General features: G+C 42.2%; 2 protein-coding genes across 3 annotated transcripts in view; one reads left to right on the top strand and one right to left on the bottom strand.

Moving 5' to 3' along the window:
* prkcab (protein kinase C, alpha, b) overlaps nt 1–14,665 on the bottom strand; it is a 215,227-nt gene extending 200,562 nt beyond the window's left edge. The window contains exons 1-2 of one of the 2 annotated variants that reach the window (XM_031814324.1): nt 14,370–14,665; nt 12,954–12,985 (exon numbers count right to left, since the gene is read on the bottom strand). In XM_031814324.1, the coding sequence (XP_031670184.1) occupies nt 12,954–12,985; nt 14,370–14,539 (202 nt within the window). In that variant the 5' untranslated portion in view covers nt 14,540–14,665. The remainder of the gene's footprint in view (nt 1–12,953; nt 12,986–14,369) is intronic. The other variant, XM_031814325.1, reaches the window with a different exon arrangement.
* A 3,067-nt stretch (nt 14,666–17,732) lies between these two features.
* The window catches only part of cep112 (centrosomal protein 112), a 221,621-nt gene continuing 218,548 nt past the window's right edge, over nt 17,733–20,805 (top strand). The window contains exons 1-4 of the mRNA XM_031814326.1: nt 17,733–17,828; nt 18,435–18,540; nt 18,657–18,847; nt 19,075–19,238. Of these exons, the coding sequence (XP_031670186.1) occupies nt 18,441–18,540; nt 18,657–18,847; nt 19,075–19,238 (455 nt within the window). The 5' untranslated portion in view covers nt 17,733–17,828; nt 18,435–18,440. The remainder of the gene's footprint in view (nt 17,829–18,434; nt 18,541–18,656; nt 18,848–19,074; nt 19,239–20,805) is intronic.

Raw genomic sequence — 20,805 nt, forward strand, 5'->3', positions numbered from 1 at the left:
TATTATAACACCAAAATGAAAGATTTCTTCACAAAAAATATTGTTCTCACATATTAGTGTTATTTAACACTACATTGAAGGAATATGTGATTTTAGGTGGATTTTACCTTTAATATTGAATATCAATATCTCATCTGCTTGATATGACAATCTGTTTTCATCCTGTTCTGCTTCACTTACAAGGTCTCTTCCATAACACTTGCCTGATGGCTGAATTACAGTTTTTTTTCATTCTAAACTGTGAGTTCTGCCAGGGTGATAATGTGTTTTAGGATTCACGATTTCATTTCACACATCCCATCAACTCTTCAGGTTGTCTGAAAAAACTAGATTGGACAGGGATTATTTCAGCAAATTGTGTGAGAGACGACAGAAAGGGGGATAGGTAGTGAGAGTGGAAGAGAGGGAATGTTTCTGTTAAAGAGAGAAAGAAAGAGAGAGGGGGAGGCAGAGAGACAGAAGCAGGAAGAGACAGACAGACAGACAGAGAGAGAGAGAGAGAGAGAGAGAGAGAGAGAGAGAGAGAGAGAAGCAGCCTGTGAATGGGCCAGTGTCTCAGCATGGCCATATGACAGTGATACAACGTCTCCAGAGTGGACCGTGGATCCCAGCCAGTGACCTTTACAAAGTCCACTAGAACCAGATCAAACTAGACTGGCCAATAACCAGGAATTACCTTAGTTACCGCGGTTACCTCTACCTCTGAACAATATGCATACAGACTGCTGAAAGAAACTAAGAAAGCAAATAAATTTGAAACTGATCTTGTGACCTCTACACAGTCACACACACACACACACACACACACACACACACACACACACATACACACACACACACACACACACACACACACACATACACACACACACAACTCCATCCTTCCAATACACAGGCACTCACACAGACACACACACAGGCCATATGCACACACACACGCACTCACGCACACAGGCCAATATCACGCACACACACACATCCACCGTACACACACTCCCATTCTGAGTAATACCAACCAAATGGCTCCAAGTGAGTAGAGTACACAGCCCCATGGGAGCTGCAGGGTGCTCAGCCTCCTCCCACACTAAGACACACTACAATAAAGACGTCTCACCTCGCCACTACTCCGGCCCACGCTCCCTTCCACTACCCTCTGCTGTGGAGGTGGGCAGAGAAAGGAGGCAAGGGAGGCTGGTCGCCTGGAAAACGCTGCCGGCAGGTCTCCCTGGGTAATTGATAACTCATCCTGTACTCAAGGCAGTCGGCTTGGCATCGCTTTACGAGATGCTGTTGCAGGAGATTATGCTGTGAGATTGAGACGCAAATGTTAGAATATGATGTTACAGTACAAGTCCCATAGACTGTAGTTTAAATAAATAGAAACGGTATTATTAAAGCCCCAATAGCCAAGGGAGAGGAATGACACATTTATGTTATACAACAAGCGTGCAATATCCTCTCTGCTTAAAATATAAAAGTATGATTGAAGCCCAAATAGTCCCCAGTGAGGTATGATGCAAATATTAATTATCCTTATACTGAAAAGCTTGCCTAGTGCCTCACACGTACAGCTCATTGAATAAATAAACAGTTGGAGAAAGGCACAGGCATTGAGATCTCTATCATGAAGAGTTAAACAAGGGATACAAGTATGAATCCCAAGATTTAGGACAAATGATTTGTACCATCTCATGGCAACTCTCAGCAGTCATGCATAAGGTCTCTCTCTACATATGACAGAACATTCACTGTCATCCTTGGTGCAGATAAGGTAGCCTCTGACCTCTGTGGTACAGATGAAGCAGTGGGGTCATATTCAGACTCTAGCTGTTCCCTGCCAGTGCTGTACAGTATGCACTAGGGTTAGACATACATTTTAAAGGGAAAAATCGGAGTCTCAGTGTCATTCTGTTCCAGTGGAATTGCCCTACTTAATCAACCATACTCTCAGTTCAAGCTGAGGTTTCTATTCTGTTCTATTTTATGGTATTCTATTCAGTTCAGTCCATTTCAAGATGAGATGTCTTTACTGTGGTGAGGGGAGATTCAGTGAAGCCTGTGTCCTGTGGGAATTGTTTGCCATATGATAGGAGGTGAGTTCTCAATATCTAAAGAAAAGGCCTAGATATCAAGGGCATTGAACAATGAACCTAACACACTTTCGAACAATGTACCCCACACACTGTACCATATGCACGCACGCACACACGCAAGCACGCACGCGCGCACACACACACACACACACACACACAACTGAGTGAACAGGAACTACAAAAAGCCAGTATATGTCCATCCCATGAAGTTGAGAGAGAGGGAGCATAGACACATCTCCTGGGACGGAGAATCCAACTGGCAGACTTTTCAGATCCCTGGTCTTTCCAAGAACAAGCACTCTGCGTGTCCAAGAACACGCATCTGTTATCATATCATCCCACTTTCAATGTGTGTTGGTGGGCATGGATCATCAGTTCACAGCCCTCTGAGAGGATTCCACCATCCAACACATCCACATAGGCCTACAATCCTATGCATAGCTCACTGCTCCACTCCTGTCTCTCACAAGCTTCCCATGTGAGTTCTGGCATCAAGGTTAGGCTACTCTGCTCATGAGAAGAATCCAGCACATACCATTTGTTGATTGTGAAGATTCAGGCTTTGAGGAATAGGCCTATCGCTAATATATCTCCTGTATGGTTTGTTGTCTCTCACTTTCGCGTGTAATTAAAGTTGCCTATTTACTCATGTTCAGATAAGAGATCGCATTTGTATATGTTACCAATAGTATTTATTTACATTCATGCTTAGATAAAGTCATGATGTTGTTTATTTTGTCTGAAATACACTGTTTAGTTTGTCTGAAATACACTGTTTAGTTTGTCTGAAATACACTGTTTAGTTTGTAACATTATGACTGCAACTTTGACTGTACAAAAGAACGTACTGTAACGCTCAATTACACGGAAACGATGCTGCTCAGAATGACCAGTTGAAAAAAGGTGAGGGGTTTGGTAGTGGAATGCTCCACTGCCCTTTAAATACGTCATTCTCTGCTTCAAGATACACTCCTCCACACCCATCAAATGGAGCAAACGTACCTCAAAGGCTGTTGAAGAATGTTTTGGGAATAGTGTCATTCAGTAGAAACTGTCACTCAAAGTAGCAAACTTTTAATCGAATTGAACGCACCCCAGCTTGGCTCTCATGATGGGTGTTCTAGAGTGCACTCGCACGTCTCATGTGTAGCCTAGTGGTGTGCAATGTTTGAGATCATCTATTCTGAAAAGTCAGTTGTATAATATAACATTTTGTGCTTTTTAAAATGAATTATACTACTTCCAGTTAACATTATATTTGTTGTAAAATACATGTTTACTGTGTCTGAGCTGTGTTTATTGTTTCATGTATGGATCATCCACCTGTCCTTAGTAGGCCTTTGTCCGAACAGACCATTACCTTAAGCCATTTGGCCTTGCGAGCAGAGAGGCCTAGTCATGTATAAACAACGGGCAGTTGCTTTAGCTTTCAGATGTGTGAGATTATACATGTGTACATACTGTATCTTCACGATCACTGTTGCCCAGTGGGCCAACAACACTTAATAAAACCACTCCGTCTGCTGGCCCACTCTGTGCTCCAAAACCCAACTAACTAGGCTGCCAGGTCCGCTATTCATAACATTTATTCTGTGAGTTCCATTGTATCACTATTATGCCCTAGTAAGTACAGTATAGCAATTGTGGGATACAGACTTCACACCACAGAGATCCTATTAAATGAGTATTCTAATTCCGTATTCTATGCTTCACACTAATAACAGATATGGTTGTTGAACTAGGTTCCATATTGATACCAACAGACTGATGTGTGCATAACTTGGTCCAACCTGACCTTGTAGCTTAATGACCCAGAGTTTGTCCTGGTCAGGTCACATGATCATAAAGCATCTCAGAGGGGGAGTGCTGAACTAAGTAGAACCATACAGGGTAACCCTTTTTGGTGCTGGGTAGAACTCTTAGGAGAGGATTTTATCCAGAACCCTCAATGAAGGGTTCTACCGAGAAACCTTCTTTCTTTGGAGGGTCCTTCCTAGAACGGTTCTACCAGTCTTGTGGTTTACAGGCCACATCAGACCTGTAAGTCACATTATGGTGGCTTGCAAAGTGATGTGTAATTCCTATTGGAATCCAGCCAGAGTAAAGATGTCCAACAAGTGGAATTGCTAATCAACTGAAACCTGTATTCAGCATAACTGCCAGGGAAGGGAAGATTTAATACAATTACTACCTCAAACATCTAAACTGGAACAACCATCTCAGTAACGGGTGCAATACATCCAATTACTAACAGATTGAATTAGTTTAAAAACCTGTATGCTATGTATCTTTGTGTAGCATAAAATGAATCAACCAACCAATACAAAAACACAGATTTTACAGTAAAAAAAAACAATTCTGAAAATCTCCAACATCCCTGTGGAACGCTTTAGACACCTTGTAGAGTCCATGCAACTCAATATTAGGAAGGTGTCCTTAATGTTTTGTACACACAGAGTGTGGTTCTAAGTAGAACCCTTCTTGCCTCCCAAAGAATCATAAAAGAACCCTTTCTTCAAAAAACAGTTCTTAGGATGTTAAGGGTTCTAGGTAGAACCCTTTGCCTTACAAATAACCCTTGTCTTCTAAAACAGGTTCTTCTGATGAAAAATGGTTATTGGTAGAATCCTATCTCTGCAAAAAAAAACTTATGGAACAATTTTTTCTAAGAGTGTAGGATCAATTTAGCAGATTACATGGACAGGGAGGACCTGAACCTAGAGCCACACTCCTACTCTGAGGTGCTGTGAGAATACCATCCCTGGCCTTATGAATCACTCATGGCCTTATGAATCACTCCTGGCCTTATGAATCACTCCTGGCCTTATGAATCACTGTCCTATAGAGTGTAAACAGTAAACCTCTCCCCTCTCCATTTAATTTCAATAGTAAATTGGTGATAAATCAGTGGACTCTCCAGCGCTTGGCCCATCGTGTGGCAGTGCAGCCTGGTGGTGTGGACTGACAGTTAATTAAGGCTTCAGACCTGCTCCCTGGAGCATCGCTACTCTGTACCGTGACCCTGTGCTGTGACAGAGCTAACATGAGAAGGGCACAGGGACGCTAGAGGCTCCGAGGCCAGGCACCGTGACCTTAGGAGGTGAGAGGGGGGAGCAGCACTAGCTCTCTTTTTATTACAATGTACATGCACACTCTCTCTCCCTCCATTCCCCTCATTCTCTCTCTCCCTACTGAACCTGTACTCTCTCTCCCTCCATTCCCCTCATTCTCTCTCTCCCTACTGAACCTGTATTCTCCCTCCCTCCATTCCCCTCATTCTCTCTCTCCCTACTGAACCTGTACTCTCTCTCCCTCCATTCCCCTCATTCTCTCTCCTCCATTCCCCTCATTCTCTCTCCCTCCATTCCCCTCATTCTCTCTCCCTCCATTCCCCTCATTCTCTCTCCCTCCATTCCCCTCATTCTCTCTCCCTCCATTCCCCTCATTCTCTCTCCCTCCATTCACCTCATTCTCTCTCCTTCCTTTCCCCTCATTCTCTCTCACTCCATTCCCCTCATTCCCTCTCCCTCCATTCCCCTCATTCTCTCTCCCTCCATTCCCCTCATTCTCTCTCCCTCCATTCCCCTCATTCTCTCTCCCTCCATTCCCCTCATTCTCTCTCCCTCCATTCCCCTCATTCTCTCTCCCTCCATTCCCCTCATTCTCTCTCCCTCCATTCTCCTCATTCTCTCTCCCTCCATTCTCCTCATTCTCTCTCCCTCCATTCCCCTCATTCCCTCTCCCTCCATTCCCCTCATTCTCTCTCCCTCCATTCCTCTCATTCCCTCTCCTCTGCTATTTCCTTCCTCTTCTGTCATTCCTTCAACTCTCCCTCCTTCATTCTCTCCCCTAGCCTTTACATCCTAATCTCTCCACCTTGCCTGCTACCTCCCTGTTATTTTCTCCTTTTGTACTCTTAATCTCACTCTCTACCTACCCTTTATATCTCTCCCTCCCTCTCTAGCATTTACCTTCAGCGTTGCTCTGTCTACACACAGTTACCTGGCTTGGTGTATCAAGTATCCTGAGAGGGACACTACACTGGCAGAGACTATGGTAACATGGTGTGGACATCTGGGCCCTTGTGCAGTAGTAGTGTCCCTGTCTGACTCTATAGTGCCTGACTCTGTCTGGCACCTTAATTCGTTCATGGTAACAGCTGGAGCAGAATGAGTGAAACGGTATCAAATACATGAAACACATGATTTACGTGTGTTTGATGCCATTCCATTCACGCCGTTCCAGCCATTATTATGATCCATCCGCAGCAACCTCCACTGGTAGAGACTGCCCAGAGACAAGTCCATGGTTATCACACTAGAAGGTTACTGAGAGTCACATAAATGATTGTACTGTTTTTGATACTTGGACAACAGTTTGATCAAAACACTGAAGGTGGCGCTACAAAGTATTAACTTAAGGGGGCTGAATAATTTTGCACGCCCAATTTTTCTGTTTTTGATTTGTTAAAAAAGTTTGAAATATCCAATAAATGTCGTTCCACTTCATGATTGTGTCCCACTTGTTGTTGATTCTTCACAAAAAATACAGTTTTATATCTTTATGTTTGAAGCCTGAAATGTGGCAAAAGGTCGCAAAGTTCAAGGGGGCCGAATACTTTCGCAAGGCACTGTAGGTTTGCGTGTCATGCTGAAATAGGAAAACAAGTCAACTCTATTCATTATGTTAAATGATAAGGTCCTTTAGTCTCGAATTGAAACCGAGGAGAGTCAAGGTGCCAATACAAGGAGAGAGCAGCACTCTCCCAGTTAAAACCAGAAGGCTCTAGCAAGCTGTCTGTTGCCACGCTATAGCTACTGGGGAGTTCTACAACTGAGCTGATTGCTATGGCTCTTGGACACTCTAAGGTAAGAAATAGGTTATCTTCAATAAGTGGTATTATTGAAGGTGTGCTGGCCCTTTTACTAATCATTCCCCCCTGCTTTTTCAGGGTCTCTTGTGTTTGTAGGCAGTAGTAGTTTTCCTGTCAAATGGGAAGCCTTTTTCTGCTCTTTTGATCATTGAAATAATTAGTTTTGACTCAACACAATATTATGATTTTAAAACAACTTATTTTGAAAAATGTCACTATGACTACTAATGTCATTACTTTGATTTGACCTGATGTATTTGTTTATCCTCTAGTCTTATTTTGGTCTCTTAGGCCTGGGTTCTTAAACTTGAGCCCCAAATGAGAAATTGTCATCCCATGACCCAACTAAAGAATGGTGTAGACGTATTGTAGTGACTGACCTTTGACATCCCCAGGGCCCCGCTTTGGTCCTGAACCATAGCCTAGGGCAGGGTTTCTTAAACTATTTACCTTTATGGAGTTTAAACTGCTACTATGGAGTTTTCTTTTCTTCTCTCCCTCTCATTCCAGTTTCCCTGGCCAGTATGTTTGTCCTTGACAACATGGGTATGGCGTGATTTCGGTGCCACCAGAAATTGAATGTAAATTCTCATTTGTTTTGCACAAATTGAAACTGTTAACTGTTTCATGACGGTTCAGTCTTAATTCTATTCCAATTCAATATGTATAGGCTATTTTAGTTATTGTATTGTTTAAGCCTACTGAAGTTAATTAAACTGGGATGCATTTGGTTTGGAAACATTCTGTTACTTTGTCTGCCAGGAAAGGTAGATGGAAACAGTGAAACACTATGATGAGCTGGCTGTACCAAGTGGTTCCTGAATCTAATGTGGCATATTTAATGTTCTTATGAATGTGGCTCTAGTACCTCAAATACTATCTCAACACTCCATTCCTGAACTCTAAGACTCACAGAAACATGCACCCGAAAGACACATGTGTGCAGATACATGGGGCTGTGCATTATGTTGAACCATGAGGCGGTGGATGAATGGCACGACAATGGGCCTCACGATGCCCAACTGCACTGGATAGATTATCAGGGATGTAACCAATTTGTGGAGGTTTTTTTGTGCATATGCATGCGTTTCTGGGATGTTATTCCAGTTCATTAAACATGGGACATGTTGGGTTTAGTATTGCTTTGGAGCCCTAAACACCAGTTGATTGGTCCTACTGTTCAAATGTAACAAAAAAATGTAAACGTTCACAACCGTTGCTTTATATAATAACACAATAGAATGTGCCCCGCTACATGGCTTAAACTTCACTAAATACAGCTGTAGGCTGTCACACTTGACACTACGCAATGACCGTAACCAAGCCGCTACTTCTCCAGGTGCAAAATATTTTCTGTGGGATTTTCAGGAAAGCATACTAGGTGCATCTTCTATATGCATGGCTGTGAAATGTCATACATGGTAGTAGCCAATTTGAATCGGCTCCAATTAAGAGTGAATGTCCATTCTGAGCATACCGCGTGAAGGCATAAGCTACTGTAAAAGTGATGTCAATATTATCGCACAGACTGTAATGTAGTTTACTTACTACTTTCAGTAGGCTATACTATTGTGACTTAAACAATCCAAGCCTATCTGAAATGCAGCCATATAGGAAACTGTAATTTTGCACACCACGTTGAAGAGGAGCCTCACGAAGACTGGTAGCGCAAGATGCGCTCATTACAAAGGCACACCGTAACATTAATTCAGGACCATGGACCGAAGGCTATCGCCAGTCGGTGCTCTGAAAGGGTAACGTTAGCTGCCAATTTCGGCACCAACAAGGTGAACAGTCAGACCACAGGAGCGCCTGCCAGGGCTCACCTCGCCGCACAACCAGTAGGCTACATTGGTCATTGTCCCTATACCATCAAATGACGCAAAGCTGTAGATCTAGCAATTAGTCTCATGTGCAACAGCTTTGCTTCTGTCCCTCGCCCCTACCTGGGCTCGAACCAGACACCTTCTGTACACCAAGTCACCCTCAACACTGGCCAGTAGATAAATAAATACATTTACATTGCATAACCATTTGAGTCTATTCCTTCTATAAATCAATTAAAGTGTCATCTGAATATTTGAAATCCAACATTTGTAAACATTTATCTATAAATCCAATACTGGTAGAGATGTTATACATTAAATTATTTTTCTACCCATCGCTCCACAAAAGCCGCGGCCCTTGCAGAGCAAGGGAAATGAGTACTTCAAGGTCTCAAGTGAAACCACCGATTTGAAACGCTATTAGCGCGCTACCCCACTAACTAGCTAGCCATTTAACACTGGTTACACATGCAATCAATGACAATCGCATATCTAAAAGATGCATTGCAGTAAAAAGCAAAGGCCTAAACTCTAGTTTGCATAAAATCTGCTGAACAACCAGAAGGTGTACATGAGGGAATTATATTAACTCTGGCACGGCAGACAGGGCCATAAAGGTTGAAGTTGACCATTTTAGAGTTGCTGTGTTGAACCTCAGACCTTTCTGAGCCATTCTCCTTCCTGGTGAAATGTACTTGGCAGGTCACGCTCAAATGCCAGCTGGGCTTTTCGTTGATCTGAAATGCTGCATCTCTTCACTGAATACGTTCTTCAGGGTGGAGAGTGTTTGCACATTGCTGTGATGTCCCTAATGTTTCAGTACCAACTGCACTCGGCATTGCTGACAAAGGCCTGCCATATCTTTTGAAGAACTGAGTGGGGTTCGCTGGCAGCGGTTGCGATTTTACTTTGCGTCACTCTTGATGGGCCAATATTAAATTGGCTGCTAGGCTCTCAACCTCGGTGTGGGCCAGCAGGCTGCTCAACATCGCTCTCTGTGGAAGTCCATTGGATCCCACCCAGTGCGGGGTCAAATTAGCTTCCTAAATAAGGTAAAGGCAGTACCTTAATTACATTACATTGCATGGCTTGGTTTCCAATTAGAATGCATTTTTGGATTTTAATATTACATCCCCCTCAGGTCATGAGCGCACCCAGCATATAGCCTCTGTCCCGTCTGCACTACTGGCAGGCCTTGAGGCACTACATTGGTAAAACCGGGCCAATGTAACTCAAAACGCTTTATGGGGCAACAACTGAGGGAGGGCACATTCTTTCTGGGGGTCCATGCCCAGCTTATCCACCCCATACAACTGGCCCTGCCAAGGAGACTTCACTACATGTATCTATCTAAACTGGAACCACTATCTCAATAACTCATGCATTAAGTGCAACTCCTAAGATTTGGGTTTGCTTAGAAAAATGTGCTTTCCTTGTAGTAGAAGAGCAATCAATGTACATGCAGAAACATGTTTATTAAAATAAACTGAGTTTAACTGCAATATTAATTTGATTCAGTTTCAAATAATTTTATAAATTACATTTGTGCACTACACATTCAAATATTGAATTTCACGTTCTGAATACAAAACCAATGAACATTTCTGGTGGCACTGAAGTAACTCCATCTGCTGTGCTTCCTGTCATTTTGGGCTTTTGCCAACACTGTCACTTAAATAGTATTTTATGATGTTATGACAGTATAAATCTAAATGTTTATCAGCTCATGCCTATGTACCCCAGTGTAACAAGGAGGGCCTGTACACCCCAAAGCAGTGCAACGGCTCTACAGGATACTGCTGGTGTGTTAACACAGAGGGACAGATGTCGTCTCTCCACTACTCCAGGCTCTCCCATTCCATGTGTAGTGAGACTGGTAGGTGTCAAGCATGTGTACTGTCTTATCACAATTTGAATATATTATAATCAGATTGATATACTATTACATTACCAGTTGGCATAATACCCCAATTAATGGTATGTTGTAATTATTGTCCTTCAGTCCCTGAGCAACCAGAACAAGTCCCAAGCAGCCAGAAGCTCTCAGAAGACTTCGAGACCCAGTGTTAATGAGGTAGCAGGTCCTGTTAACCAATACCCCTGTGGGTTGCCCTTGTGGGTTCCTCAGAATGTTGGACCTCCTATGGGTGGCAGCCCAGACACATCCACCCATCTCCAGAATCCACTGGTGGCCAGCAAGGTAAAGGAAACACATCTCCCTCTGCTGCTGAGCAGCAAGAACCGGCCCCATGGATCAAGCAGTGTGTTGGGCCCCACCAGCTGCCACGATCCTGTTCTACCTCCACCCAGCATTATTTTTCAGAACCATAACGACCATGAACGAGGCAGTGGTTTTCTCCAACACCCTCTACTCCCCAGGAGACACAGCCCAGCCCTCTGTTAGTGTTGTATCTCATGATATCAGTAAACCTGTGCCTAACCAGCCTCTCCTTAGACCAAGTGCTGGATCCAAAGGAGCGCAGTATCCTATCATCAGGTACTGTTACAACTACATGTGTACAGTAGTCTAATTTGGATGACTGACAAATGTTTCTCCCCACAGACATTGGCAATTGATGCATGAATGATGGGCTTTAAGGTAAGTGTGAACGTGTATGGCATTCCAAATGTGATTTGCTTTGATTACTTGGTACTAATGTTTTTCTACATCCTATAGTTTCTACATGATGTTCATCCCCCTTGGTGATGTGCGAATGTCCAATAAACTTTTGGCATGGAATTATATTTTGCTGTTCTGAATTCAATGGTTATTTTGGGAACATAGATTTGCTATTGCTTACAATCGAACAGTCAGTTTTCCTTTACCCTTCCTCATAGTTACAATCTGACTCCGAGAGATTCAGAGACACAATTACATTTCAGATACTGGGAACTTGGGTATTGCTGTAAATCCTTCACTAACTTTTCCAACCAGCCTAGAAGTGACTAATCAAAGGCCTCCAGCTGTGACTAGAGAACTGATACCGTTGGTATTTAGTCATATTAAGTGGCTCTGCATGCACATTAATTCATCAAACAGAATGTGAAAGTGCACTGACAAAGGCAGTGTACTGTAGTTTAACTTTTCTGTGGAAGACTGTTAGCGAATGCCATATTTGGGAGAAGCCTGAAAAGTGGCAATGCTGCACTTTTGAAGTAAATTTGAGAAAACTGGCCCCATCCAAGTTTTTGCCGGATATTAAGAGTTACTGAGGAAGGGGAAGAGTGAATAATGACCTGATTATCAACAAGCTATAAGAAAGACGCAGCATCTTGTCTGAACAATAATGAGAATAGAATTATGATATGATGGGTTTACACTTCAGGAGAACAGACTGCATAAAGTATACATGGAAGAGCAGTCAAATCTCCAGCCAGTGATTAGCCAGTCATCACCTCACTGTCTGGACGGAACAGTTTTCAATGCACTCAATGAGCCCTACTAGACTACACAATGTGTCTAAACTGTTGTCTATGCGGAAGTACTTTGGTGCTGGCAGATTCAGAAACCTTCACTGACTGTATCCTTGCTCTTGAAAGAATAGCAGACATTGTTGCACTCTGAGCAGGGCTTTGAGATGTACAGTAACCACACAAAGGAACAAGCAGCTGGCATCTTCACTTGTAGATTGCTAGTGGATTTGACATCAACCAAACTGGCTTGTGGACAGTTCAACATCCCCTTGTACAGTGGTATGAATATTAATGATTAACTGTTGGTACTGGAACTATAGGATGTGCATCATACAGTATATGGAATTTGGATACCTAATGCTAAGCTAACATGAGTGTACACATGTAAATTACTGTACATCACTAGCGGTTCTGGGGGGCAGGGGGGACCAGTGCCCCTGTGACAATTTTGGAACCCCTTGTGGCCACCCTAAATGTGGAGTATGAAATAATTTTTACACAGCAGAAATTAGTTCGTAGAAATCGTTCTCTACATCTGTTATTAGACAGTGGCAACGATGATGATTATGAACATGGTCTTTTGCCTGCAATGCAGTGAAGAAAATGATAATGTAACTGGCCCCTCTAACAGTACAACTGGCCCCAGCTTGCGCCCCCCCCCCCCCCTGAAATGGTCTAGAACCGCCACTGCTGTACACATGCAAATATGAGCGTAAACATGTACACATATGCAGAACACTGGATTACCTTGGCACTGGAATCCTTGTTTCCCAAATCCCCTGTGAAAAGCAGTGAGAAGGAGCAGTGAGTGACAGCAGGACAGATGGTGGTCTTACCTGTACTTCTGATGCTCCAAGTCATACAGTAGGGTCCCACTGGGACCACTGTCATTTCAACACATTTCAACACATCAATGTGACAACATGAATCAATTTGGATTTGCAAAAAGTCTTAAGGGCATTTAGTTCATAAAAAAAAAAAACTAAATCCAATGATGTCAAATGTTTTGAATTCATGTTAGTTGACATCTTAACCAAATGTAAACTAATTAGATGACCTGACATCTGTGCCTAGTGGGGTAGCTCTGGTCCAGGGGGGCATTAGTGTGCTTTCCTCAACTAGTAAAGGAAAGCACACTAATGCACTGGACCAGAGCTAGCAGTAGGGTTATTGCTATATCATTTGATGGTACTCATTTACAGTAGATGGAGTTTAGATGTTTCCAGGCTATAAGACATGAGCTTGGAAAGATCTGTGGCACAGGTACAATGGATTGAGAGTTCACAGACTTCTCCAGGCTATAAGACATGAGCATGGCAAGATGTGTGGAAGAGGGAAATTAGACTTCAAAAGACGTGAAATATCAATTTAATAGCCTACTGAATGTGAACGTTTTAGAGTGCAAAATAAACACAATATCTGAGACATTATGCCTCTGATTAAGGGGGTGTGTCATTCTTGGCAAGATGAGTAATTATGGGGCGAGTTTAGTATGGCCTGGTTGGAAAACAATTTGCACATTAACATCAGTTAGCCTAGTGGTTAGAGCTTTGGGCCAGTAAAGGTTGCTAGATCGAATCCCCGATCTGACATGGTAAAAATCTGTCGTTCTGCCCCTGAACAAAGCAGTTAACCTACTGTCCCTAGGCCGTCATTGTAAATAAAATGTGTTCTTAACTACCTTGCCGAGTTAAATAAAGAAAAACATTTTAAATCCATACCCAATTCGGGAGCACAGAGTTCTATCGCTGAGTACTAGTTGACAATCAGCGCGCAGAAGAGTGTTTTTGGAAGGTGACATCACCTTCACGAGCTTCATATGATTTTATGAGAATAGCGCATGTGAAATTAACTGTTCCCATCATGGAATTTATTGAACATTTATAACTATTACATCCAATTAATTTAATAACAGAAGGTATCATTTGAATTAATAAATTATACATTTTGATGAGGATAAGCGCCTAATAGGCTAATGATAAGTCTAATAGCAGTGCCTCAAAACCATTTACCACTTTACATAAGGCAACTATTTTGCATAATTAAAAACAACAAATAGGGTAAACAAGGAAATACACTAACACGACCGGAATGACGAGAGCGCACCAACTTTTCCTCTCTCCTTTCACACAATGACGGGTGCGCAAGAGCATTGATGCTTACCATATGAAGTCTGTGCAATGACTGCAGAATGTCGGTTGCTTGAAAAACCTGGCAGTAAATTTGTGATTTTTGACTTCATGCACGTTTTTCTGCCGCAGAGCACCTTTGCGGGCGAAACGGTTCCCAACCGCAGCTGAGTCGCTATAATGTAAAAGATGATGATCAGCCATTGCAGAAAAAAAGTAGGCTACACGGTCGTACGGTTCAGTTTTACTCCAAGGTATCTTCACTTGTATTTCTACACGCTCACTAAAATACTATAGGCTACCGCAACTGCGAAATAGCCACTGGACAGCGGGTTTCCCTTTTGCTAGAGCCACCGCTGAGCGCTTCTTTTTCATTCTAAGTGACGTCAATAATATGATAGCCAGTGTTGAACTGCAGCTGTTGGAAATTGTAAGTCAGCATTGCCATCATGTGGATGAAGTTTATTATTACAGCGGTAGGCTATTCTCAGGAAATCATCTGTATTTAGGCTAGCTCATAAAGTTAGACCTATAGAATTTCTGGTAACAAATATGTTTGTACCTGGGACAATCCCAGTTCAACCTTTGTTTCCAAAATCTACCTCTGTTGCACAGACCACTTTCTTTATTTTCATCGTGAGCAGGCTGCGTGACCTTGCCTCGCCACATCGATTTCTAGGTCGTTCCACCAATCGGTGCCTTTTAAAATGTGCGATTTGGTGAATAAATCTTTGGATTACACCTCATTGTAACATTCTGCCATAAAGAGCACATGTTCAATCATTTGTAAAAACTTTTCCCATCTCAAGAGGTAAAAAAAAGACTAAAGTAAGTACCTAATTAAGTGCCAAATAAAGTAATAGGTTTGACCATAACATTTTAAATCTCATTTTAAATCAGCCATGAATCCCATTGTGACGGGAAATGGAAGCTTGTTGTGTGCAAGAGGGAGGTGCACTTGAATGCAAGCTTCACACAAGAAAATGAAAGTTTCTAGCCTGTCTATCTATGGGTAACAGAGTTTACATGTTCTCAACTCACCCAGTTTTCCACTACAAAACACCAGAAAATTGCCAAAAAGAGTAGAACCATCCCACCTGCTTTTACATTATGATTTGACTATCAGATGTTACATGTTTATTTTGAAAACAAATATTTAAAAGGGAATAGTTTTACCATATTAAAACGAGAGTTCAGGTTACATAACAGGGTTGACACTAAAATGAGGGACTTATTTTTTATACCTTAAAATGAATCAGTAATCACATGAAATAAATACTCTTCAGGAATGACTTTATCAAAGCAACTAGGGCTTTACAATGATGTGAAAACTTGGAGAAATGTTTGGGGTAAGTGGGTTAAGAACCTTCCTGGAAGTCAGAGGGATGACATAATGCTGAATTTTTAGTGTTTATTCATATAAAACATTTGATCGAATTTTCCATGTGGTCTATATTCATTGAATATAACAAATGTATTATTGGTGCCCAATTTCTACTTACAATATCAAAGGCATACAAAATAAACTCCTTTAGTTGAACGACCCTAATGAATAAAGAATGGCATTGCTTGCTGAAAAAACACGTTCAATCACTTTCGCAAACCAAACCAGCTAGCCCTATAAATAGTACACCAAATTCATGATCTTGATAATAGGCCTAAATATTTCCATTACAAAAATAAAAAAGACAATATGTAAATGTTTGCTATTAATATCATGATTTTGGTTTACCATGTAAACTCAGCAAAAAATAAACCTTTTTCAGGACCCTGTCTTTCAAAGATAATTCATAAAAATCCAAATAACTCTTCACAGATCTTCATTGTAAAGGGTTTAAACACTGTTTCCCATGCTTGTTCAATGAACCGGATCGGTACATCCGAACATCACACCTGCGGGACAGGTACAGGATGGCAACAACAACTGCCCGAGTTACACCAGGAACACACAATCTCTCCATCAGCGCTCAGACTGTCCGCAATAGGCTGAGAGAGGCTGGCCTGAGGGCTTGTAGGCCTGTTGTAAGGCAGGTCCTCACCAGACATCACCGGCAACGACATTGCCTATGGGCACAAACCCACCATCGCTGGAACAGACAGGACTAGCAAAAAGTGCTCTTCTCTGACGAGTCGCGGTTTTGTCTCACCAGGGGTGATGGTCGGATTCACGTTTATCATCAACGGAATGAGCGTTACACCGAGGTCTGTACTCTGGAGCGGGATCGATTTGGAGGTGGAGGGTCCGTCATGGTCTGGGGCAGTGTGTCACAGCATCATCGGACTGAGCTTGTTGTCATTGCAGGCAATCTCAACGCTGTGCGTTACAGGGAAGACATCCTCCTCCCTCATGTGGTACCCCTCCTGCAGTATCATCCTGACATGACCCTCCAGCATGACAATGCCACCAGCCATACTGCTCGCTCTGTGTGTGATTTCCTGCAAGACAGGAATGTCACTGTTCTGCCATGGCCAGCGAAGAGCCTGGATCTCAATCCCATTGAGCACGTCTGGGACCTGTTGGAATCGGAGGGTGAGGGCTAGGGCCATTCCCCCCAGAAATGTCCGGCAACTTACAGGTGCCTTGGTGGGAGAGTGGGGTAACATCTCACAGCAAGAACTGGCATATCTGGTGCAGTCCATGAGGAGGAGATGCACTGCAGTACTTAATGCAGCTGGTGGCCACACCAGATACTGACTGTTACCTTTGATTTTGACCCCTCCTTTGTTCAGGGACACATTATTCAATTTCTGTTCGTCACATGTCTGTGGAACTTGTTCAGTTTATGTCTCAGTTGTTGAATCTTATGTTCATGCAAATATTTACACATGTTAAGTTTGCTGAAGATAAATGCAGATGACAGTGAGAGGACGTTTATTTTTTTAGCTGACTTTATGTATAGTGTAGAATGTTATGTGGAATTTTTGAAAATGCTAAAATGTACTCTGGGGGGTGGAGTGTACATGTTTGCATGTAAACATACAGTAACTAGTCAAAAGTAACATCACAGCAGACCTGGGTTCAAATAGGCATACATTTATGCATATTTAAATATTTGTATTTTAAAACAATGTGGCCGAATCCAACGACTTTTTAGTATTTGAAAGCATTTAAAAATATATATATTTTTAAATCCTGTAAATAGTTCTATTTGAAACTATTTACAAATGGGCCTAGCCTAGACTGCTGGTTTCCAATTATTATTATTATTATTTGTATTTTATTTGACCTAGAACCAAACAGAACTGTGCATAGTAAACGCAGGTCTGCATCACAGAATTATGTACAACTATTTAACTCTATACTCAATGCAACATCTTGCAAATGCACAGAAAGGGTACCATTTTGGAAATGACAGCATGAGCACTCGTTTCATCAGCTTGACAGTTTCTATGACAACAAGGACGCTCCCGTTTTGTGTTTACGGAAAAAGGATGTGACGTAGGACGCAGTCTGTGTAGCAGAAGTTTGAACCGTTTAGATCTGCAGAAGCTGGTAATAACAAGCCAATAACTCTAATTTTTCCAGTATTATCGCACAATGTTAGCTTGAAGTGTAATATATCGTAATTATCTAACTAACGAGTAACATTTATACAAATTAGAAGTGAATACTAAGTGCGCGGGCCACTTTGTTTTTGTCGTTCTGATGTGCTGCTTGAACTACTGTTAGCAACAGAACTGATGCTAGCCAGATTGCTACTGTAGCTAACTGCACCATTATTGGCAAACCAGCTATATGTCAGATTCAGTTGTGAGAGATAGCTAGTAGGATAGATATGCCGTCCTCACCTTCTTGATGCTAGTCGAAGTGTCTAGCAACGGTTCAGTTGTTATTAGCCAGCTGAGCTTGGTGGCTCAGTCTGTGTGTAGCTAACTCTTCCAACGTTAGTTCAATGCAGGGATGCCGAATGGATGACAGTAACAGCAAAGACTTGCTACATTTGTATTGAAACCTCTAGTTCTGAAGTAGTTTAGTTGCGCATGGTTTTTGTGAAGCAATAGCTAAAATGTGCTCTGAGGGGCGGAGTGGACACGTTTGCATGTAAACACAGTAACCAATCGAAAGTAACAAGTTAAATGTGTTATTCCCAATGTGCAGGACATTATGAACAAACAAGAAGAGACATGGGAGAAACTGGACTCAGAGTTTGACCATCACCTGGTTGACATGAAACCATATGTCCTAAAACTCCCCCACAAGACAGGTAGGCCTACAGTAAAATGAGTTGTATTACTAAAAAGCAAGTGTTCTATAAATTGTAATTGTCATATATGTTAGTAATGCATTGATTGTAATTTCTTGCTCCCTATTTGACCTCAGAGCGCCAGCTGTGTGCCCTGTGGATCAAGAAGCTGTGTGACCCAGGTGTATCCGGCTCGGGCCTGATGGGACGCAAGAACCGCAACATGTATGCCCGCCTGCTCCTGCACATGCTCAGAAGAGGTGTCCTGGAGGGCCCTTTCAGCCACAAGCCAGAGTCAGGCAGTCTCAAGACTCTACCAACATATATGGTAAACAAACAATCCTCGGTATAGTACTAAAGTGCGCTGATGATGTAAGCTACTATAAATAGTATACTTTCTGCTCTATACTGCTAGTAGACTGCCCATGTTGCTTATGTTTGTTTATTTGTTTAATTCATGATATTCCATTTTATAGTACTTTGTAGACTGCATGTTATATGTTTTTGACTGTTTTAGATGGCTAAACTCAGCTCTGCACCTTTTCTCATTGCCAGTCCATCTACTTTGACGAGCCTCTATGTGGCCGGGGCCTGGAGCAGAGCACTGCAGGCCTGCCTGACTGGGTAACGGGAGAGCTGGGCCAGGGTGACGACTCCTGGGACAGCCTGCTCAGAGAGAGGGCCAGGTCCTCTCCCACAGCCTACTCTAACACACACAGGTAGGTTATTCCCTGGCATAGACTAGAGTTTAAGCTACATACTCAACTGCTATGCCTGCCAGCTACAGTAGACGTCTGCTGAATTCAAACACACACAAGTATTTATTCTGGAATAGACCACCTCACCCTCTGGGCAAAATTGTTTATTCTGGAATAGACCACCTCACCCTCTGGGCAAAAGTATTTATTCTGGAATAGACCACCTCACCCTCTGGGCAAAAGTGTTTATTCTGGAATAGACCACCTCACCCTCTGGGCAAAAGTGTTTATTCTGGAATAGACCACCTCACCCTCTGGGCAAAAGTGTTTATTTTGGAATAGACCACCTCACCCTCTGGGCAAAAGTATTTATTCTGGAATAGACCACCTCACCCTCTGGGCAAAAGTGTTTATTCTGGAATAGACCACCTCACCCTCTGGGCAAAAGTGTTTATTCTGGAATAGACCACCTCACCCTCTGGGCAAAAGTGTTTATTCTGGACAAGACCACCTCACCCTCTGGGCAAAAGTGTTTATTCTGGAATAGACCACCTCACCCTCTGGGCAAAAGTGTTTATTCTGGAATAGACCACCTCACCCTCTGGGCAAAAGTGTTTATTCTGGAATAGACCACCTCACCCTCTGGGCAAAAGTGTTTGAGTCAACATTGTTTCCTAGTTATTTCCTCTTACTTAAAAACCTCTTAGATTTAAAGTCCCCTGTTTATGGGACCTGTGATTCTGCATTGAATTTTCCCACAACCTAAATATGCTTGACTACCCTTGAATTCTGAAACATTGTCTAAGTTACTCAACATGTTTTTTACAGTAGTTGCATACATACTTTAATGTAAACGATAAACTGTCTGTTCACCTGTTTAATCTGACTATGTTATACACCACATTGCACTGAGTGATAGCCTTTATTCCCACAGACACAGGAGTATATTTTCTGAGGCTGTGTGACCTAGGATGGGAAATATGAAACCAATTGAAGCTGGGATGTCCCTCCTGCCATCTTTGTTAGCTCTTCTGACTGTACATGAACTCCTGGCTGAACCCTACGTCACAGCCACTGACAAAGCACATGTCTGCAATCCTTACATCATAGCACTGCAGGAGAGATCAAGTCGATAGCCATTATCTAAAATAATTCTAGATTTTAAACAAACACTTTGTTTGTCATAGACGGACAATATTAATATGAAATGAAAGGTGAGCTCCTAGCGAGTTCAGGAAGCCAAGCTAGAGCTCTGTGAGACGTTTACAGCGATGGGGGCAGACATTTTGATCAAGAGAGACCTTTTGAAAATATGCAAATTTTCTCTAACACTCAACAGACAAATGTGTATTTTACAGTTATAAGGAAGGTGACATCTTCCTTATATTAGTGGTTTTATAAATTGATAATACTATATTTAGAAAGCATATAAGTAATTTCAAGCCTTGTTCATACAGTTCTGTTGAATAGGAAATACAAATATGAAATATTTTGTATGATGTATCATATTTTGTGTCCTGAGAAGTGACTACAGCTCAGCAATTTATAACTCTATTTACCAGAAAGGGTAGATTTGAACCTTTCTTGG

This window comes from Oncorhynchus kisutch, unplaced genomic scaffold (assembly GCF_002021735.2).
Source record: "Oncorhynchus kisutch isolate 150728-3 unplaced genomic scaffold, Okis_V2 Okis06b-Okis10b_hom, whole genome shotgun sequence".
In the NCBI taxonomy this organism is placed as follows: Eukaryota; Metazoa; Chordata; class Actinopteri; order Salmoniformes; family Salmonidae; genus Oncorhynchus; species Oncorhynchus kisutch.